Source organism: Setaria italica, chromosome VII (genome assembly GCF_000263155.2).
Source record: "Setaria italica strain Yugu1 chromosome VII, Setaria_italica_v2.0, whole genome shotgun sequence".
Taxonomy (NCBI): Eukaryota; Viridiplantae; Streptophyta; class Magnoliopsida; order Poales; family Poaceae; genus Setaria; species Setaria italica.
Window position 1 is genome coordinate 33285818 of NC_028456.1, and position 22314 is coordinate 33308131.

At 46.2% G+C, this 22314-nt stretch overlaps 5 protein-coding genes across 5 annotated transcripts; all 5 read left to right on the forward strand.

Annotated features, from left to right (window-relative positions):
• Positions 1-1643: 1643 nt before the first annotated feature.
• On the forward strand, positions 1644-2530 carry LOC101781168 (citrate-binding protein). Its single transcript, XM_004978252.2, has 2 exons — positions 1644-1998; positions 2120-2530. Exons 1-2 carry the CDS (start codon positions 1660-1662, stop codon positions 2504-2506), a joined length of 726 nt encoding a protein of 241 aa, XP_004978309.2. The 5' UTR covers positions 1644-1659; the 3' UTR covers positions 2507-2530.
• A 1575-nt stretch (positions 2531-4105) lies between these two features.
• LOC101758325 (citrate-binding protein) lies at positions 4106-5204 on the forward strand. Its single transcript, XM_004977207.2, has 2 exons — positions 4106-4472; positions 4582-5204. The coding sequence occupies exons 1-2, from the start codon at positions 4182-4184 to the stop codon at positions 4960-4962; spliced, it is 672 nt and encodes a 223-aa protein (XP_004977264.1). The 5' UTR covers positions 4106-4181; the 3' UTR covers positions 4963-5204.
• Positions 5205-6043: 839 nt separating this feature from the next.
• LOC101758732 (putative CCA tRNA nucleotidyltransferase 2) lies at positions 6044-12348 on the forward strand. The gene is made up of 15 exons (XM_004977208.3): positions 6044-6402; positions 7462-7592; positions 7753-7870; positions 8124-8176; positions 8339-8388; positions 8474-8572; positions 8853-8962; positions 9114-9241; positions 9424-9514; positions 9927-10010; positions 10830-10892; positions 10995-11139; positions 11443-11607; positions 11726-11823; positions 11912-12348. Exons 1-15 carry the CDS (start codon positions 6073-6075, stop codon positions 12026-12028), a joined length of 1782 nt encoding a protein of 593 aa, XP_004977265.1. The 5' UTR covers positions 6044-6072; the 3' UTR covers positions 12029-12348.
• Positions 12349-13389: 1041 nt separating this feature from the next.
• Positions 13390-16001, forward strand: LOC101781562. The gene is made up of 5 exons (XM_004978253.3): positions 13390-13642; positions 13726-13800; positions 14824-14990; positions 15131-15529; positions 15626-16001. The coding sequence occupies exons 1-5, from the start codon at positions 13390-13392 to the stop codon at positions 15812-15814; spliced, it is 1083 nt and encodes a 360-aa protein (XP_004978310.1). The 3' UTR covers positions 15815-16001.
• A 3517-nt stretch (positions 16002-19518) lies between these two features.
• Positions 19519-22074, forward strand: LOC101782371 (MLO-like protein 9). Its single transcript, XM_004978255.2, has 8 exons — positions 19519-20326; positions 20417-20477; positions 20639-20727; positions 20806-20880; positions 20971-21324; positions 21410-21445; positions 21541-21608; positions 21738-22074. The coding sequence occupies exons 1-8, from the start codon at positions 19685-19687 to the stop codon at positions 22072-22074; spliced, it is 1662 nt and encodes a 553-aa protein (XP_004978312.1). The 5' UTR covers positions 19519-19684.
• Positions 22075-22314: the final 240 nt, after the last annotated feature.

The window sequence follows — 22314 nt, forward strand, 5'->3', positions numbered from 1 at the left end:
TGATGCGGCCTGATCCCTCGCACCCGCTTACCAAACTACTTGACCGAGCACTGCGGCTTGGCCGAGACTCCAACCAAAGCATAGGCCATACGTGGTGGCAAGCTCCGATAATGGACTGAGCTGTGAGCTTTGGGCGCCGCCGGCCGGATTCCATGCGTGCCGTTGAGCACCCTGCACTTGCATGCATGCACGCGTAGGCTGCATCCGCAAATAGCTAGTTGACCATTTTCCTTCACCGTATTATCTGACGTGCAAGGAGTTACCCCATGCTCGAAATTGTAGCTCGGTGCTAGTTTGTTCATTATTTCTAAAACATGTTTCTTTACGGGTAATTAACTTTGAATATATTTCATCGCTTCATCTATTAATCAAACTCTTTACACGCTTTTCCAATAAAACAGAGTTCTTGGCTAAACAAAGCACAATAAAATCATTTTGGCAAAATAATGCTGGTGCAACGAGAAAAAACTAGTTTGACCAACGACCAAATCAAGAGAGCATATCCCTTAGGCCAGATAATTAACTACAGCATCATCAGACTGTCAGAGACACCACGCAAGTTTTTACTTTTTTACCATCGCGTGAATACGCGAACTATCCAGCTACTAGAAGTTGCCGTGTTCACGAGGGGGTGGCACAGCAACGGCGACGGCGCAACGTGCACGAACCGTCTAAACTCACTCATCCTCATCCATCTGAGGACAATTTTCTTTTCTTTTTTTTTGTTTCAGTGGGTCTGTGGACAATTTTGCTTGCACCACGTACGCTCCATTTTGCCGTTTCCATCACCTTGTGCCTCACGACAACGCAATATACACGTACATCCTTTTCTTTGGAGGAATTCGGGTTTTTTTTTATGTTTTTTAAGCATGTGACAAAATGAATGTTACTAGCATTCTTTTTTTTCCCCCGAGTAATTGATGGATGGTATTGGTTTGACTGAAAACAGGATAGGCAATTCCGAGGCCAGAAATGAGCGCACAGGCCTACAGACGAAATTCAGCACCGGCCATCAGCAATATATTCACCATAGGTAAAATCGTCCCGATGAGTTAGGTTAAAATTATTTGAAAAAACAAAACAAATCTATCATAGCTAGCCAGTTAGGTCCCGTTTAGGAGGGTTTCTTCTAAAACGGCTTCATCGGTAAAGCTAGTGGAGTAAAAAAATAGTGGTTACACTTAGTTTCTAGTTCATTTTAGTTTCGATTTACGAAATAGCTTCACGTTACAATATCTCATTTTGCGAAAAAAGACGAAGGTGAAGCTAGGATAAGCTCTAAAAAACGGGCCTCGGTCTTGCATGCGTACGATAACTGCTTGCAGTCACTGACTGCCAGCTAACCTGGCGGCATTACAATACTCGAACAGACCAACAATTACCACGCTTTCTCACTGTAAACAAGTGAAACCAACCAATCTTCTATGTGTAAACACCTGCAGCATGCAAAGCTGCATTTTTATATGGGAAGAAATCTGTCCATGCATGCATGTCTATCTCCCAAGTTTAGTAAGATCCCCATGGCCTTGTTGTATTTAAGCCACACGAGCCTTACCTGCAGATGCTCACAAAGCCAGCTTAGCACAGAGCTGCAGAGGCAACTAACTGTCACCTCAGCTACACGAGGAAGACAAGACAGAACAGAAGCTTCTGCTGCGTATGCCAACGATGGCTTCTCACGCTCTCCTCCCCCTCCCTTGGCTTTCCTGTGTCAGTGTCTGTGCCTGCATGGTTGCAGTGGCCGCCTTGTTGGCGTCGACGCCGGCGGCGGCGTCACGCGCCGCCCTTGGCGCCGCTGCCGGCAGTGGCGACCCGACGGTGGGGTTCACGGCGGTGAGCCTGAGCGAGAGCAACTTCGTGCTGCAGCGCCCCTACAACGTGCCGAGCGGCGACCGGTACAGGTTCGCCGGCGGCGTGCGGCAGCTGTGGGTGCTGTCCTCCGACAAGCCCCATGATCCCCACAGCCACACCAGCCCCAGAACGGAGATCAGGATGACGGTGATAAATTATCCTTCTCGATCGATCACAGATTTAGCTGAAATTAACACAAGTAGAGAGTTAATCATATACAGAGATCAGGATTAGATTCAGATCAGCAATCTTCTTTCAATCTTTCCAGGGCCACGACTACTCTTCTGGGGTGTGGCAGTTCGAGGGCTACGGCTACGTCCCCTCCGGCACGACGGGGGTGTCGATCATGCAGGTGTTCGGCGCCGGCGAGTCCGCCACCACGCTGATGCTGCACGTCTACGACGGCGCGCTGCGCTACTACGACCGGCAGGTGGTGGAGGACAACATCTACGACCGGTGGTTCCGGCTCAACGTGGTGCACGACGTCGGCGCGTCGACGGTGGCCGTGTTCGTCGACGGCATCGAGCGTCTGCGCGCGCCGGGCCGCGGCGGGAGCTCGCACTACTTCAAGTTCGGCGTGTACGCGCAGAACCACGCCTCCAGCAGGATGGAGTCGCGCTGGAAGGACATCAGGATCTTCAGGAAAGATAACTGATGATCATTTGACATTTTGAGTCGAGCCAGGCACACGATAGCTTAGCTACTATAGTGCTTGGAGTAGTATGCATTTGTGTACAGTTGATAATAAGTGCATTGTATATATCGTTGTGTGGTTTGTGATTACTGCAGTACTCGTATCATTGTGTGAAAAATATTACTCATGTTTTGCCGGCTTGCCGCTAGAACAATTTTGTCTGTCTACAAATTAAAGTAGCTTTATTGTTCCTCTATTTAGTTATTTTTCTCATCCCTGCGATAGTTGATCTCTTAAAGCATCAGGTGTAGTTGACAAATTCAGACAAATGCATGTATCTTGAAATGCGGTAGACTCCAGGAAGCAGTAATTTATTTCACATTAAGCAATAACTCCTTTTTTTCAAACCCCTAAATTGCTCGCGACGCAAATCATCCTCTTCACCCTTCATAGAGATCGACCACCAATTTTGAATAATGCCCATCTAGGCTTACATCTCCTGCTGCCTGTTTTGTATTTAAAAAGAAAAGGCAATGACCAAATAAAAGAATAGGAAAGGAAGACTTCTACGATGAGATTAGTTTGGCCTTTGCTATCTCAAACATACAAAATATTATGGGAGGTGTCATCATCTCTTCGCGGTGGCCACTTATAATTTCAATATAGTCTGAGTGGGGAAATACCTACTCTAGCTTAAGCAATTGTCATGCTATACCTGAGAGGGGCATCATTGTGTGCAGAGACGGAAGGCCGTGATATGAGCCGATTTTTATCACCAGTTTTTTTTTACTCATGTTTTACCGGCTTGCCGCTAGAACCATTATAAACAAAATAAGACGCCGTCTACAAATTAAAGTAGCCTGGCACTGCAATAATACTAGCGATTACGTAATAAGATCTCACATCTGCCGTCCTCTGAAAAAACTAAGGACTTAATGTGCACCTGTGTTTACAATGCAGCTATTCAAAGCAAGTCTGGCACCTGGTAAGCGGCTGAACCGGGGGGCAGGTATGCACTCCAACTGATGAAGATCAGGAACTGCAGGTTTGGTGGACTAAAGCCCTGCAGGCGCTGACCAAGCAACAAAGAAGATCCAAGGCGGCGATCATGACCATCACAGCGTGGAACGTATGGAACGAAAGGAACAAAAGAATCTTCCAGCAACAGACACTACGGCCTGCGCAAATTCTTCAAAAGATTCAGAAGGATATTGCTACGAGATGTCGAACATGTGGGAGCCCAGAATTGGACGGTGTATCTTATTAAGTTCGTTTAGATGTTCAAGAGTCGAGTTAATCTTATTATCTGTAATATCGAACTATATGTAACCTTAACTTTCTCTTCTCTTTAAATGAACTAGCAGGGTCCTGCTTCCTTTTTTTTTAAAAAAACTACGACTTCACGTGGTTCCCGCTATTGCCGAAATTGCAACAAAAGATTCGAAGAATATCGAGTCGAATTTAAATTTCCGGGTTCCGTATGAACAGGTAATAGCTTGCCCTCTGCGTGCAGTTTTCTTTTGTCATTCCCTCTCGGTACAGTGCATCAATATCACCAAGGACTCCCATCTATTTAAGAACATGATGAACCCTTGGTCGCCGTAGATGCTCTGAAGACATGCCAGCTAGTTGAGGCAACTGATCCTGGCCAGCTAAGAAAGGGGAAAGCAAAGGAAAGTGCTGCTGCATATACGCCATGGCTTCGTACACCCTCCCTCTTCCCTGGCTTACCTGCCTCTGCGTCGTGGTTGTCGTCTTGTTGCTGTCGCCGGCGGCGCTCCTTGCCGCCGCTGCCGACGACCCGACGGCGGGATTCAAGGTTGTGAGCCTGAGCGAGAGCAACTTCGTGCTACAGCAGCCGTACGACGTGCCGAGAGACGCGCGGTACAGGTTCGTCGGCGGCGTGCGGCAGCTGTGGGTGCTGTCCTCCGACAAGCCCCACACCCCTCAGAGCAACACCAAACCAAGAACCGAGATCAGGATGAAGGTATGTAAGGTGTTCTCATGTCCAATCCTTCTTTCAGAAAAGGGTTGAAACTTAAAAGTACTCGATCATCTTTGCCAACATGTTATTGGTAATTAAATTTTGTTTCTAGGGTTACAACTACTCTTCCGGAGTCTGGCAGTTCGAGGGCTACGGCTACGTTCCCTCCGGCACGACGGGGGTGTCCATCATGCAGGTGTTCGGCGGCGGCGAGTCCGCCACCACGCTGATGCTCCACGTCTACGACGGCGAGCTCCGGTACTACAGCCAGCAGGTGGTCGAGAACAACATCTACAACCGGTGGTTCCGCCTCAACGTGGTCCACGACGTGGACGCGTCGAGCCTCTCCGTCTTCATCGACGGCGTGAAGAAGCTGCAGGTACCCGGCCGCGGCGGCGACTCGCACTACTTCAAGTTCGGCGTCTACATGCAGCACGACGCGTCCAGCTTCATGGAATCGCGCTGGAAGAACATCCGGATCCTCAAGAAATGAAGACTGATCTCGATTGATGATACCTTCTCTCCGTGCCATCATTGATGGCATGCAGCTTATATTGATTGGGGTGATTGTTTGCATGTTCGGTTTATGCATTCCAGTATACTATCCATCTATATACCGTATCATTGTATGATTTTGTGTATCTTATTGTTCGTATCATTACGTGTAAGAATACGATGCATATGTTATGTTATTTGTGTAATGTAATAAATTGTTAAGGCAGTAAATATATAGTCTTGCGGTCCACTATTTCCGTGTTTCCTGTGGTGATGATAAGGCCAGCACAGTTTTATTGTATAGTTACCAAGATTGAAAAATAATTAACTGTGCTACTTGAATTTTATCGGGATGAAACTCCTCTCACGTATAATGAAACTCCTTCTTCTCCTCATAAATACCCAAGTCTGCAAAATTGGTGACGTGATATGAAAATTAATATTCATAAAACCCTTCATGAAACTCCAACCGAGACTGGCCTAACATGTATATATTGAGTTCCACAATAGATTCAGAGACACCATAGTTGACGCTCGACAAATTCAGAGAAAAGGATGGACCATAAATGGAGATTGATAAAAGGCGGTTGAGAAGTCAACGCATTACAAAACATATGGACCATGAATACGATAGTAGCCATTTATTCTTAGACTATTTTTAATGGAAGTTTCATTTTCACTAAATGCATGCTATGTCGGTGTTTGTATGATGTGGTAAATAATTAATAAAGAAATAGATGAAATAAGTTTCATTAGATAAAATCTAATGAAAAAACTCAAGCCGTAACATACTCCATGTCAAGCCGTTTGCTATTTTTTTTCATACATTGTGGTAATCCACCCGTTTAATGTGATTTCTCCTTTTAAATTTCTTTATTAGGAGTTGTTATGCCTAAATTTCCACTGGATTTATATGTATGGGAACTCTCATCTATCGATAGAAAAGAAATTCCTCACCTCTCTTTTTTTTTACAAAAAGAAATTTCTTCACCTTAATCAGAACGGCTGATTTTCGATCGAACGGCTGATTGAAGGGCATGCCGTAGGTATTGTGCTTGGGAACCGGAACGGTAGTGGAGTGAAAAGGGGAAGCGAGACCGCCCGCCACATGCCTCCTCGCCTCCTCCTCCTCCTCCTTCCTCGCGGCGGCCTCCTGCCCCCTCTCCGCCGCCGTTCACCGGCGCTTTCTCCTCTTCTCCGGAGAATCCCCTTGACTAAGCACCCCGGCGCCTTCTTCCTCTCCCCCGTACGCGCCTTCTCCGGGCACTCCGGCATGGCGGCGGGTTCGCCGGAGCAGCTGCAGCGGAGCGTGGTGGTGAGGGAGACCGTGGAGCTCACGGAGAAGGAGGAGCAGATCTTCCGACGGCTTCTCGAGGTCGTCCGCCACTTCGGCCTCGGCACGCAGCTCCGCGTCGCCGGTGGCTGGGTCCGGGACAAGGTAAGCTTTTCGCTCTTGTTTTTCCCCCCTTCCATCTACAAAAAGCTTTCTCTTTAGCCATTGGATGTATAGTGTCAGAATGAACTAGAGAAATTTAAAATTCAGTTTTTTTTAGGATGTAAGCTTTGGTTGTATTTTAGGATGTGATTGCTCGCTGTTGACACAAAGGTGGGATTTTTAATTGATATGTCACAATTTTTTCTATTGACAACTTGGCATTTTATAAATTTTTGGGGAGCAAATTGTTTAATTCTTAATAAAATGAATCTCAATATCCTTTAAGTTGGTTACTCAGGATTTTCAGGAAATTGTTTTGTGATTTAGTAGGTGATCATATGATTTCTTTTTCTCACAAATCACCATATAGCAAATACAAGGATACCAGCAAAGACGGTTTTGGTTCAGGAACGGTTCCTCCTTTCAGTTGGGTATTACAAGCTTTGCTGTATTTTGATACTATGGTTATTATTTTGGATGGATGTCCTGTCCTATAGGTTTTAGGGTTTTATGTGGGTTTTGGATAAACTGTTTAGCAATGTCATGCACAAAATTGAATGCTTAGAGTGGGTTTTTATTGAAATTGTTCCACATCTGTGTGGACAATTTTGTTCTTTGCCTATGTTTAGGGTTCATGGCAGCGATGTTGGTCACATTCTTGCCAATTGCATAAACAGCTGTGCTGGTTGGGTCAGGGGATGCCCTGATCAGCTTATTTCTTGACCTTGGATTTTTTGTAGTCTGTATGCAATGAAAATCTATGTTTTCTACTGTATTTCACTTGGAAATTTTGGATGTAATGATGCAGCACCATGTGGCGTAGGATAATTTGTGGATAATCCTCAAAATGACTAGAGAAGTGAAGGTTAATCAAGATATTCTTTTTCATATTTTTCTGATGCTGTGGTTTGTTAATTCTGTATAATATATTGGTTTGTTAATTCTGTATAATATATAATATAATGAATCATTCATAATGTTTTGCCCTAAAATAGCCTCTTGTAGATTGTTTAAACATAAAGTGATTGTTGGCAGTTTATGATTTGACTTCTGCCTTGGCAGCTACTAGGGAAAGACTCCGCTGACATTGACATTGCCCTTGATAATATGACGGGCCAGAATTTCTGCGAGAAAGTAAATGAGTACTTAGAGTTGATAGGGGAGGAGCAGAAAGGAATTGGTGTTATCCAGTGGTATGTGATTTTTATTATGCTAATCCGAATGAGTAACTCATTACTGTTGTTGCTTACCATTTTACACTTGTTTAGTCATAAAGTAACTGCACTGATTGATACATTGTGGCTGTTTGTTTATCCATTAGCTTGAATCATGAATTCTATTTGTGTTCTGCAGCAACCCTGATCAATCCAAGCACTTGGAAACTGCTAGGATGCTTATACTTGACATATGGATTGATTTTGTTAACTTGAGATCTGAAAAGTATGCTGAAAACAGTCGTATTCCTACCATGGTGTGTACTTATATCCATCCTTTCGCATGGTTATTTCAGTGACCTCGTTTACAGAGTACATATTATCTCTTTTCATATCTGAGTTATTTGTTACTGAGAGATTTTGACCACCTGCCTATATGCTTAGCTGAACATTTCCCATTGTATGGACATGTCTCTTTTGGGTGTTTCTTGTATTGTTGTGATAGTTTAACAACTAAACCATATTTTGGCAGCTCAATTTGATTTACGTTTAGTACTCCTTCATTTTCAGGAGGTTGGTACTGCCGAAGAAGATGCATACCGCAGGGACTTAACGATTAATAGGTAATACCTTGATATTCCATTTTCAGATGGTTTGTTGTATCTCCAAAATTTTGCTTCCATCATTGCAAGTTTGATTTTAGTTTGAAATAAAAAATTTGAAGGCAAGCCTATTCTTCACAATCCTATATTTATTTTTGTTCCTTTTTTTTCTAACTTTGACAGCTTGTTCTTTAATATCAACAATAACTCAGTGGAAGATTTAACTGGAAGAGGTGAGTTTGCTAGTACTTCTATTGTACAAGTTCATAAATTGATGTGGCCATTTTTCAATGTTCATGCTGCTATGTCATTGTGAAGGTATTGAGGATCTCAAAGAGGGCCTTATTGTTACTCCTTTACCTGCCAAAGCTACCTTCCTTGATGACCCACTTAGAGTTCTTCGAGCGATAAGATTTGGTAATTTGAAACATCTCACAGTTATTCTCTAAGACTTTTCTATATTAAATTTGTTATACCAAGAAAGTATTCATGATAAATTTACTTCCTAATAAGTGGATAATGGTGTTACATGTATTCATGTTACTGGAGTAATTTTAGTTGAAACTCAAGAAATTCCTTCTAACTGCTTATGTCATTTTTCATCAAGAAATGAATACTGTGAATTATAATCGAAGAATATAACTGTGAATTGGAACATCATATTTTCTTTCCACAGGCTAATGCTTGCTTCTTTCAGCTGCTAGATTCAACTTTACATTAGCTGAAGATTTGAAGGAAGCCGCATCTGATGAAAAAGTGAAGTCAGAACTTGGCACAAAGATTAGCAGAGAACGTATTGGTCATGAGGTTGGATGCCTACACTACTTACCGCTAATTGCTGTTTGCTCTTTTTTTTACTGCTTTACTGTATAACCAAGCTTTTAGTCATTCTTGATGAACTTAGTAATGTAGCATGCAAAACCCTTGGTCATCAATTTCTTTCTTTGTATATTTGCAGATTGATCTCATGATGTCAGACAAACACCCTGTTAAAGCAATGTGTGACATCCGTGATTTGGGGCTATTTTACGTTGTCTTTTCTTTCCCGGTGAACTCCAACCCTCCAGTTTTTGACAAATGTGATGGGTATTGTCCTTGTTCTAACATCCCGTACCCTTTACATTTTGGATTCAGGCAACTGTATGCAGCACAGTTGTATTTCAAACTACTGTAGCTGAGAATTGTGAAATGTAGAAAACACCATTGTGCATGGATTAGCATCTCTACATTAGTTCAATCTCATCTCTTTTTCTCCTATGGGTATACAGGCAGTGTGTTTCGCATATTGAAGCAGCTTGGAATCTTGCATCTTCTATTGGCAGCTCTGTGTTCAGCAATGGTTCTGACACCAAGTTGCAGGTCAGACATTTTTAGCATACTTCTTGATAAATGACTATATGAACACCCAGAAACTCCCTCCCTCTCGATCATGTGACTCTGCTTAAAATGTTTTACAGAGTGATACTTTATAACTCCAATGCAAATAGAAAACACAAATCAATACTAGCATCTTGTCGAATTCCTTGCTACTAATCAGATACTTAAGCTATTTACAGAAAATGTGCACTGATTGAACTATTAAGAGAGGCATAAATAAAGCTTTCTGCTGTGATGAGGTTGTCTCTCCAGTTGAGTCTTACATATGATTAATGAATTTCCTATGTTAGGAAGATTTACTACAAGCTGCGCACTATGGCTAGCAGGAAATTATTTGATTATGATTTGTTCTCTCTTGGCTTCCCTTAACATTAAGATGTGTTATGGTGTTTAGGATGAGCAGCGAAGGCTTTGCCTGTATAGTGCATTATTCATTCCCCTACGAAATATGTTCTACTTGGACAAAAGATCTAAGAAGGTAACCTCTAAGTTCCTGCATCATCCATTTTTAATGCAAGGCTTTGAATCTTTGAACTGGCAAAAAAATTGTGTTTGTGTTCACTAAAATTATTCACTTAAAAGCAAGTGTGTTGATGGGTACATTTACATTATTACTTAATACTAATTTGCTATATTGACTGGTGAGGCAGGTTTAGTGTGACATGTATATTGCCTTTTTCAGTACACTGATTGAAGTCAGTCAAATTTATTTGCTTACATTCTAATTTGTTTGAGAGAGTTTAACTGCTCTGATAAACATAGAAGTGGGTGCATTTACTAGCTCAGTTTGCCGATATTGTCACTTTGACCAAACCAGTCACAGTTTTGATAATTCTTGCTAATTGGACTTCAGATAAAGAGCATCTGCTATCTTTTGGATATCCAGGTTCATTTTGATAATCTGTCCAATGCACCTCTTGAAGCATTATCACCCCTATGATCACTTACCTTCTTGGTGGAAATTACTGTACGTTGTTACTAGTACCACTGCATGCTTGCTACCTAGCATCACTCTCGGGGAAGCTCACATGCATAGCTTCTCTCCTGTGGAGGGACAATTTGTAGTTTTATTTGGTTTCTGGTGTTCAACAATCAGATCTTGATCAGTATTTATGTGGGTAATTTGACTAGATAGCATGTTGCACCGTGAATATTTTGGTGCTTGTTATGGCTGCCAGGAAATGAGAAAATAAATCTGGAATCAACAAATGAAGCTGCTGTTAAATATCCCCACTTTCCTGTTCATTGCATTATTTCTTTCAACTGTGTACTGAAGAGTCTTTTGCATCATCACCAGGTTCCTGTTTGTAGCTATATTATTAAAGAGTCACTAAAGTTGAAAGCTAGCGATGCTGAAGCGGTATGTTCTGTTGAGATGCTCCCAACATCATTGTTTGTGATTCTGGTCAGTCTTGTACTGTGACAGCAAATTAACTTGTTATAATGTTGTGTGATCTTAAAGGTTGTCAACATACATGCTGCTAGTGAAAAGTTTGCTGAGTTAATTCTTCTCCTTGAGTCAAATGATGATGTGGGAACTCTCAAAGAGAAGTTGGAAGATGAATATCTTGAGATACCTACAGACAGTTTGAAGCGTGTTTTTGCAGGTCAGTATTCAGCATTGCAGTTTTCTAATTTGTTAGATCCTCTGTACTGGTTTATCCTTTTGTAATTTGTTAGTGTTTGGTGTTTGCTTAATTTGATTATTCAATATAGTACTCCGTTTGTTACTGTATCTGTAGTACCTGAGATACATGCAATCTGATATCCTTTGTATACATTTAAGTTGTTACAGTTGTGCAAATTCCCTAATGATTTAATCTGATCCTTTCAGTGTCATAAGGCTGATATTTGGTTTGTTTTAAGTGACAATTTTTCGACCAAAGCATGTGACACTATCAACATTTCAGGACTGATACTCCGAGAAATAAAGGACTTTTGGCGGGTGGCACTGCTTATATCCATTCTGTCCAACCCAGAAGCTGGAAATGCTGCTGACAACCGCAACAAGCAGGATGAGCTGCATCTGAGGAAAGAGAAATACATCAGAGTTGAGCGTGCCATAACTGACCTAGGTAAAGTAGTATATGATGGTCATGGAATTTGCACTTCTCCCATAACTGCAAGCGTGGAGATTTACTTGTTCATATTATTGCATAATAACCATCCTGGTTTATTGTTTCCCTTCTCCAGATCTCGATGGGGTGTGGAAGTTGAAGCCGGTACTTGACGGCAAATCCATTATGGGAGTTTTGCAGGTCAAGTCAGGCGGTCCACTGATAGGAAAATGGGTACACTATGACTCCACATCCTTGCAACTGATCACACTGATTCTAGATTCCAAAACATGTTGACACTAATACATGCTGGTTGTTGCAGCAACAACGTGCATTGAAGTGGCAGCTTGCGCATCCGAACGGAACCATGGATGAGTGCATCGAGTGGATGAAGCAGTCACAGCAATCGAAACGCCAGAAAGTAGAAACGGACGCCTGATAGTCGATGGCATTTTGAGCATAGGCCGTAGGCAGTATTCAGATAGGTAACAAGCTGCAGCTGCGTCACTTTAGCCGCCGCCTGGATGGATTTGGCGTCTTCGTAGGATAACAAGGTGGATTTTATGACTAGTTCGCACAATGAGTTGTCGATTATTTTTGTGAAGTCCATCCTGTGGACCGGGCCGCCCCGGGTGGGCCATAATGGTTGGTCATGCCGGACCATTTGGCTATTAGAGGCAAGTTGAGACATTATTAGTTTCTGGAAATATGCCGTACACAAGGTAAAAAAAATTGATAGCAGGTAGAGCTTCTCCAGCAGTATTTTTCTTACAGAGAAAAAGAATGCCTCAGTAGTGTTCCAATACATCTCCATTTTCCTAATAATTATGGATCATCTTAATAATCCACTCTTAACTCCCTCCAACTCCAAATAAAGGTGGAGTTCCTACTCGTAGTTCCAATTAACTGCCTGGGGATGGGATCCTCTAAATAAATGAGTTAGGCTAATCCCAGTGCAAGTTTCATACATAATAAATACGGTGACACATCAGCATATGTAATGGCATGACAAGGCAATTATAAAGTGAGAGGGGAAGGCAATTATAAAGTGAGAGGGGGAAAGAGTTTCAACAGGATAAAATTGTGTATGCACGGTTTTCAAGATGGAAACATGTTGAAACTTGCATTAGGGGCTATAAAGTTTCATTTCATCTGACTATATCTAATCATATGCCTCGCAATTAAATGGTATGAGCATACTATAAAATCGTGAAATGAAACTATGCATTTGGGAGCATTGTTTTAATGTTTCATTCATTAACTCAAACCTCTTTCGATGACATATCACCGGGATGAAACTCTCCGGGGAATAGTCTTATTGCTGCCGGCCGTCGTCATGCATCACCTACGTCCGTGTCGGCCCTCGGCAGCTATTATTTCAACAACCACGCAAGGCATCAGGTGATCAGGATGGTTGTTTTCCTTTCAGTATTGGGTTGCATGCCGTGTACTGACACGGACCGGTCCTCCCTCTTCTCAACAAATAAAATCGCGCGTCATTCCACATCTATCTCATCTGCCGCCAATGCCGCTGCCTTCTCTCGCCAATCCTCCTCCTCGTCGTCGTCGTCAGAACAAGATGGCAGCGGAACGGAAGCGCGTCGACGACGACGCTGCTGCTGCTACCGACGAGTCCTCCTATAACCAGCTGCCCTTGCTCGCCTTCCACCGTTACAAACAGGACATGTTCACGTTGAGCGTCGCCGATCAGATCCTTCACAAGAACCCCGACCACTACGGGCTACGGCCATCTATTTCCCGCCACCCAGCTGTACTGGAGCACCCCGGCCGTAGGGCTGGATGCTCATCATGGAATACCCGCAACCCCACGCCTCGTCCGCGGCCTACCTCTGGAACCCTAGCACGGGCGACGAGCTTCCCTTGTCCAACATCCCGGAGAACCGTGATGGCCTGTGCCCGCTCTGGAGGTGCCTCCTCTCCCACAAGGACCCAGCTCATCATCCGGGGTGCGTCGTCGTGCTCCTGTGCTCCGGCGAGACCGCCATGTGGTACTGCGGCGGCCGGTGGAGGCGCTTCTCATACGAGATCACCGGTAACTTGGGTTTACCAATGAAGATCGGGATCTCTGCGGTCGCTTCGTGCCATGGGAAACTCTATTTCATGGCACTCCTGCAGACAACGATGGTGATCAGCATCGTCCTGTGTTCCAATACTTTGATGATGATGTCCCTGACATCAAATTCCCCCATGGTATGAACTCGGGGAACTGTTGGTTAGTGGAGTCACACGACCAGCTCTTCCTTGTCTACACGTACGTTCTCCGCGGGTGATGATGTTATTGTTGGCGCCGTCCACGCCTACAGGATGGATTTATTGGAGATGCTGTGGTTTTCTTGGAATGTTATTCGAACTTGGCAGCGGCGAGCCCTCTCGGACTCAAACCAAATCATTTATAGCACTTCATCAACAACTATATATTACAGGGATGGTAGTGCTTACTTGCTCACTTTCAACTTAGGATTAGACATCGTCCTAGAGAATACATGGGTTCCCTGTCACAACACGCTTCACTTCCTCATGCCTTTTTGGATTGTGCCTCTAAAGATTTGTTTTGAAGCAAATAAAGGTGATAGATTGTGATTGTTTTCTTGAATAGGCTATATAAGTTGTGGTGGAGATAGGTCCTTTATTGGCAAAACCTGCCATCAGTTAATGGAATTGAGGTTCCTAAAAAACACATCGCCACTGCTTTTATGTTATGGCAAGATATGCAGGTTTAATTAGGTGCATCATGTCGATCGCAAGCCCACTCTGTCCTCTAATCCATCTCTAAATTTGGCGGTTCATTTTCTTAGGAAGTAATAATTTTCTTAAGGCCAAGCAATACATCGATTCCTTATTTGTTTGATTCATTATGGTTTGAGACAGGCATAATTATAAGAGGCCAATTATCTTATTCTGTTTTGTGATTTCGTCGTAAAACAAAACATTATTAATGGTCCAAATCGAAATTCTATAATCGACACTTTCCCATCGGTTTAAATTTTATCAGATCCATCTAAATTCTAACAGTTTGACACTAAACGTTGTTAGTTTTTCTCAATTGTTTAACTGGCCTGATAAAATGTTAAGCCAAATCTTCTGAAATGCACATAAAGTCAGTAATCAATTAGCAATGAGAATGAGGGGAAAAGGAGAGAGACGGGAGGGGGGGAAAAAACCTTATCTGAGGCCCGTGGGCCATTTGCTTTGCTGCTGCCGGGCTGTGCGCAGAATTATACCAGCCCACAGGAAACAAGAAGGAAAACCAAAACCACAATCCCCACACCCCATTTCTGTTCGCACGGTTCCGCGACGCCGCATCCATGGAGATGGATGGGGAGGATGGCCCCGATCCCTCGTCAGCTCGGTTCCCGCTCCCTCCCCGTTCCTACCCTGAGGTAACTCCCGCCGCTGGTCTTTCCGTGCCGATCGAGTTTTTCTTTTCTCCGGTGAGCGGTGACTGTGCGTGGCGCTTGGCCATCGCTGGTTTAATTGGGGCTCGCTGACCGTCTCATTCTCTCCGCCCTGCCGCGCGCAGATGATCCTGGAGGCGATCGACGCGCTGCGCGACGACAACGCCTCCAACGAGTGGGCGATCTCGGGCTACATCAGGGGCAGGTACGGCGCCGGCCTGCCGCGCAAGCACTTGTCCGTCGTCCGGTCGCACCTCGCCCGCATGGTTTGCGCCGGCGAGATCCTCCTGGACAAGAACAAGAACAACTGCTACCGCCGCCACCCAGATCCCGCTGACCCTGTGAAGCGGGGGCGCAGACGGCGGCGGCGCAAGCCCAAGGGCCCCGGTTCCGAGGTAATCATCGGTGCGATGGTCACCCCCAGTGAAGCTTTCGTCGTCGGCCCCGTCAAGGTTGGGCGACGCGGAAAGGCGCCTGTCGCCGTGGGCACAAGAAGGACGGTCCCTCTCCCAACTTACCCTGAGGTAACCCTGCGAGTTTTTTCTCTGTCAATTCCTTCTGTGCCACTACCCGGCCGCATGCAGTCTTTTATTAAATACTCCATGGCCGTGATCGAGCAGATGATCGTGGACGCGATCCAGGCGCTGGGCAACGAGAATGGCTCAGACAGTGCGGCGATCGCCGGCTACATCGAGGCCAAGTACGGCGCCAAACTCACGCGCAGGCACAGGCACGCCACGTTCGTCAGCGGGGAACTCTCCCTCATGAAGGCAACTGGCGAGGTCCTCTCCGTTTCCCCCACCCACTAGTCCCCAAGGCGAGGCATCCGAAAGCCACGTCTGACGGACTGAAGACTGCACTGAATTTCTGGAACTGGGACAAAGGGATTTGTCTCCCCAGTCCCCATCAGTATGCAAGAATGAGATGTTCTTCCTGTTTAAGCTTGCGTGCTTGTTGTAAGTAAACGAGTGGGGTGTTTGGATCTTTAGTCCGAACTAAAATTTATGTCACATCGAATATTCGGAGGTTAACTAGAAGGATTAAACATGAGCTAATTATAAAACTAATTACACAGACGGAGGCTAATTCGCGAGACGAATCTATTAAGCCTAATTAATCCATCATTAGCACATGGTTACTGTAGCATCACATTGTCAAATCATGAAGTGGAAGTAATTAAGCTTAATAGATTCGTCTCGCAAATTAGCCTCCATCTGTGCAATTGATTTTATAATTAATCTATATTTAATACTCCTAATTAGTATCTAAACATTCGATGTGATAGGAATTTTAGGAGGTTCTGAAGAACCAAACACATTATATTCGACTGGCAAACAGCGAATGCATCTTAATGGGCACTCAGGTCGAGTAATTGAGTTAGCGCAAATTAGGACAGCCTACGCTAAGCCAGTTCATCACTCAACGCTGTCACCACGCACACCAACCAGTACAATGCACATCAGTTCAGCAGGCACATTAACATTATAGATACATGTCAACAGTACATACATACTCCACCCCATGCGCGCAGATCACATCACATCATTACACCAAAGTGAATTGCCATAAGTAAGTTATGTAAGCAAGCAGTGGCAAGGAAGCAGTGACCAGGCGACCAACACATGCAGCCTAGTAGACCCAATCACAAAATAACTTTCACTTCTCAAGGCACTTCTAGCAGGAAAACTCCTCTCCTGAGAAACAGTAGTGCTACTCTGCGCATTTTCACCTAGCTGCGCAGCCTCAAAGCGAAGGATCAGTTCACCTCGCTCCTCAAAGACCACAACACTGCGCTGCAGGTCAACCTTCGTATCATCACCGACGGGCACCTCCCGTCCTCGGGTGTCAAGCAGTACCACCTTCTCGCCAATGCTCACGGTGTGGGCAGTGAGGCGCGCAGAGAAGTTGCCTGATCCTGTAGTAGTCATCCGGATGGAGATGGTCGCCTCCAAGGAGCATGTCACGTGTGCATATTTAACCTCAATTGCACTATGCTCGCTTGAAACCAACTTTGTTATGGCATAGCTGACATCCCCGTGGTAAGCAATGTTGTTATATCCAAAAACATCACAGCATAAAACCTTGTCTTCAGATTCCTCTTTGCCCTTCACTTTCAGGTCAATCTCAAAAGCAGGGTGGTCCAACAGTAGAACTGCACGGCTAGGGCCTGTAAGTTCCAAGAGAGAATCCTGCACACATGCACACTAGTCCAGCTCTACAGACGATGGAATTGTTGTAGTAAAAGTTCAGAATTAGCAAGATGGGGTACATGTTCTGATATTTCACAAAACCACATTTCACAGATTTCAATCACATTCCTTTTTCGAACCTATGATGTCCTGAAGCACGCACTACTCCGATCCTAGCGGAAAGATATCAATCCCAACACCATGTACAAGGGTTTCTTCAACCTGCTTTCAAATCCAAATTAAACCCTAACTAAACTAGTGAAAATAGATGCATTGAGTTATTACTAGAAAAAATGGTGGTTTTATAGCTACACAAGTCGAATAAAGGTTCTAGCCTGCTTTCAGATTGATAAAGGTTATGGACTCAGAAAGCACAGTGGGTAGGGTTGGTGGTGGGTGTATCCATCAAAGGATCATAGGGCTGCATAAAGACTGCATAAGGAACAGCCCGATTAGACGGGCTTCATGGAATGGCCCAGATGGACTGGGAGGATGTGTAGGCCGCCATCACCAACCCAGCGAGACAAGAGGAGGCCAGATGTGCAGCGACTACATGTCACACATGCGACGGATAGCAATCCATCGCATATGCGTGGGTATGTGTGACGGATAGCAATCCATCGCATATGCGTGGGTCCCACCTGTTAGCGACAGGTCGGTGGGACCCACCTGTTGGATCCGTCCCTTTCCTCCGGTGCCGCCCGCCACCGCCGCCGCCGCGTTCGGGCTTTAGGGTTTGGGGCTGCCGGCAGAGCTCTCATGGTTGACGGCCTTAGAAAAGGGGTGGGGGTGGCAAGTAGGCCCGGCGGCGGAGGCGGATTGTGGGGCGGCACGGCGCGGCGGCGGGGACACCGCCGGCCGGGGGCAGTGGCTTGACATCCGGTGGGCTAGGGACGGGCGGGGGTGAGGTTTGGAGATGGGATCCCGACGGAGCCGGGTTAGGGCGGCGGAGGGTGGCGACGGATTCGGCGCTGCGAGCCGCCAGAGACGGTGGAGGACAGCGGCGCGGGGGCAAGCGGAGGAGAGAGGGGGCCGAGCAGAGAGAGCAGCGGGTCCGGCGGCTCTCGCCGCCGGAGTCGGGAAGGAAGGCGGCGCGAGGGAGGAGGGGAGAAGGAAGATGACCCCGACGGGGTGGGCCATAGGCCGGAGGTGGTGGTGGTGGTGGTCTCTCTACGATACGATGCACAACCGCGCCCGGCCAGATGGGCCGATCGAGCAGACGCGAGCAAGAGGAAGCTGACGGGGAAGAGATTCCTTTGCTGCTGGGCCAACGACGACGACAAATTGGGCCATGAAAATTCAAGAAGTGTATAAGGGGGGATTTGGGCCACGCCTAGGGCCGTCGCCCTAGGCCCAAATCCGCCCCGTCACATCTGCTAAACCATCATGAATGAAAAATACTGAATAGTGATGTGAGGTTTAAAACTTGCAAGCAAGAAAGATGCTTGTACGGTTTTGTCTGGTCGGCACTTGCAAGCAGCTAGTAGAGACGGTGGATCGTAGGAGTATTTTCTTTGGTCCTTGTCCACTTAGCTTGTACAGTTTTGTCTGGTCGGCACGAGATGATGCAAGATAGCCTAGTAGCTCTCCACTGTGCTATTGACAGTTTTGTGGGATATTTGCCTCTAGTGCCAGGCGGCAATAAAATAATAAGAAAAGAATAATGGAGCAGTATGCTGGGTGTTATGGCAAAACCGGAATCAATTGTGTCCCAAAAATCCAAAGCAAGCTAAATGCAGCAAAAAAAAATGATCTGGTCTATTAAATTCTATCTCCTGTAGTCCTGTTCATAAATGATGCATCCAGCTCCAGGGTGGGGGAATCCGGGAATGGGCTCTCCTGATCTAGATTTCATATGGAAAAGGAACTGATGGGACAGCAGATTATAAAGAACATGGCCAAGCGGGCGTGTTCTGTTTCCGTATTGTAAACGAGCAATATTCAGGTTGTTGCTTCTGAATGCTGTTACTTGTTTTCTGGTACCTTGATGGTAATTTCAGAAGCTAGGATGCAAGAAAATGATGTTGCTTCCAAATTAACAAATCCTCCTATGATCTAAAAAGAAAAGCAATGCAAAGTATGATCTTGTTTTACAGATCTTATCAGAAGAAACATGATAATGCAATTGAAATTTGATTTAAACATTTGGTTTACAAATTTTGGCCTTTTCAGTTTCGAATTCAAAACGGTCGGTCCATATTAGCAATCATTGCATGCACGCACCGTCTGCTAGGTGGTGGATCCTACGGCGTTTGCGCGTGGCCTCTGGTTGCCTTCCAATGGAGGAGGGAGGAATAGGTGTTGATCGAGGTCGCACACTCACATCGCATCGCATGCATGCTGAGCTGCGACGCAAACCCATCCGCCATTGCCGTCCTCCTCCTGTCTCTCCGATCATATGCCCGGCAATAGGTAGGTCAGCTTCCTAAGCCGGCCAGGCAGGCGATCTTCGATCCATCAATCGATAGATAGATAACAAATAAGCCAGGCATGGGGGGCGGCGGCGGCGGCGGTAACTCGCGTGAGCTCGATCAGACGCCGACATGGGCGGTGGCGTCGGTGTGCGGCGTGATCGTGCTCATCTCCATCCTGCTGGAGAAGGGTCTCCACCACGTGGGCGAGTTCTTCTCGCACCGGAAGAAGAAGGCCATGGTGGAGGCCCTGGAGAAGGTGAAGGCGGAGCTCATGGTGCTGGGCTTCATCTCCCTCCTCCTCGTCTTCGGCCAGAACTACATCATCAAGATCTGCATCAGCAACCACGCCGCCGACACCATGCTCCCCTGCAAGCTCAAGTCCGAGTTGGCCGAGGCCGCCGGGGGCCACGGCGCCGCCAAGGAGCCCGCCGAGGCCGCCGGTGGCCACGGCGGCCAGGAGCCCGACGAGAAGAAGGGCGGCGGCGCCGCCGAGCACCTCGGGGACATCATCGCCTGGCCGCCGCCGCCGCCCCACTACTTCGCCAACCCGCACCACAGCAGGCTCCTGGGCGAGGCCAGCATGAAGACGAAATGCCCCGACGGGAAGGTGTCGCTCATCTCCATCAACGCCCTGCACCAGCTGCACATCTTCATCTTCTTCCTGGCCGTCTTCCACGTCTCGTACAGTGCCATCACCATGGCACTCGGCAGGGCCAAGGTTCCATACATTTAATTAATGGATTTCCTTCCGTAATCAATTGCCTGCTCCATCATCATACCACTATGATTCTTCATATCTTTCTTTCAGATACGTGCATGGAAAGAATGGGAGAAAGAAGCGGCAGGGCAAGATTACGAGTTCTCCAATGGTAAGAAAACTATTAATTGGGTTAAATCGTCGTCGTGTTCAATCATCCTTTAATTTGGTAAGGGTAGCTTGCATTGTTGTTGCCTAAAATTAATAAGGACAAACTCTGCATGCATGGTGGAAATTTCATCATCATTATTAAGAAACATTGCCTATATGCAGACCCGACGCGGTTCAGGTTCACTCACGAGACGTCCTTCGTGAGGCAGCACATGAATGTCCTCAACAAGACCCCAGCATCCTTCTACATCGTAAGCCATTCCATCTACTGGCTAACAGACTGACTGTTTATTAGAACAAATGAAGCTGATGATGCCTCCTGCATGCAGAGCAACTTCTTCCGGCAGTTCTTCAGATCCGTGAGGAAGGCGGATTACTGCGCGCTGCGCCACAGCTTTGTCAACGTGAGCAGCTTCGTTCATTCTGTTGCCTAGCATCATCATATCATAAGTAAAAACTAGCAACAAACTAAACCGCATGCAAATGCAATGCAGGTCCATCTTGCCCCTGGCAGCAAGTTCGATTTCCAGAAGTACATCAAGCGCTCCCTTGAGGACGACTTCAAGGTGATCGTGGGGATCAGCCCTCCGCTGTGGGCGTCGGCCCTCATCTTCCTGTTCCTCAACGTCAACGGGTGGCACACCATGCTGTGGATCTCCATCATGCCCGTGGTGATCATCCTGTCCGTGGGCACCAAGCTGCAGGGCATCATCTGCCGGATGGCCATCGACATCACGGAGCGCCACGCCGTCATCCAGGGCATCCCGCTCGTGCAGGTCAGCGACTCCTACTTCTGGTTCGCGCGCCCAACCTTCGTGCTCTTCCTCATCCACTTCACGCTCTTCCAGGTCAGTCGCTCGCTTGCTTGGTCATTACTAGTTACTAAATACTACTAGCTGCTGCTGCTAATCTGAATAGCAATTGTGTCTGCAGAATGGCTTCCAGATCATCTACTTCCTCTGGATTCTGGTATCTAAGACTGGCATCTCTGCCCTTTCCTGATCTTGCATATGACCTTGCATTGGCACTGACAGACTGATTCAGGTGCTGTTATCTGTATGCAGTATGAGTACGGGATGGACTCGTGCTTCAACGACTCCAAACGATTTGTCTTTGCACGCCTCTGCCTCGGGTATTTGTTTGTTTGTTAATTTGGCTCATCTGATGATTCAATTCGGCCTGCATATATATACTATTGCATTGCATTGCATTCACTACTGATCCATCGAGATTAATTATGCCATGACAAATGCACATGCAGAGTTGTGGTTCAGGTCCTGTGCAGCTACGTCACGCTCCCGCTCTACGCGCTCGTCTCCCAGATGGGCTCCACCATGAAGCAGTCCATCTTCGACGAGCAGACGTCCAAGGCGCTCAAGAACTGGCGCGCCGGCGTCAAGAAGAAGGCCCCCACCAGCTCCAAGCACGGCGGCCAGGGCTCCCCCACCGCCGGCGGCAGCCCCCGCTCCGGGAGCCCCACCAAGGCCGACGCCGACAAGAAGCAGGACGACGCCGCCGGCACGGGGCTGCAGGCCGGCGCCGCGCAAACCTCCGCCAAGAAAGAAGGCGACTACGAATTCATCAACATCGACGAGTAGTGACCATCGATCGCCAACACTGCAGCTAGCGGCCATTTTTCCTTTGTAATTTGTTTGTTTGTACCAGCTGTAGCTAGCGATCGACACGCGTACGACACGTATATAGGACGCCCCGGTAGGATATTACTCGTATATTATATTCAGTTCATCATGTATGTGGCTTTGTTTCATTTGTAACCATAACTTACCACAGTTTATCGATCATACCTAATGTTAGTTTGACCAGCTATGCGACCATTC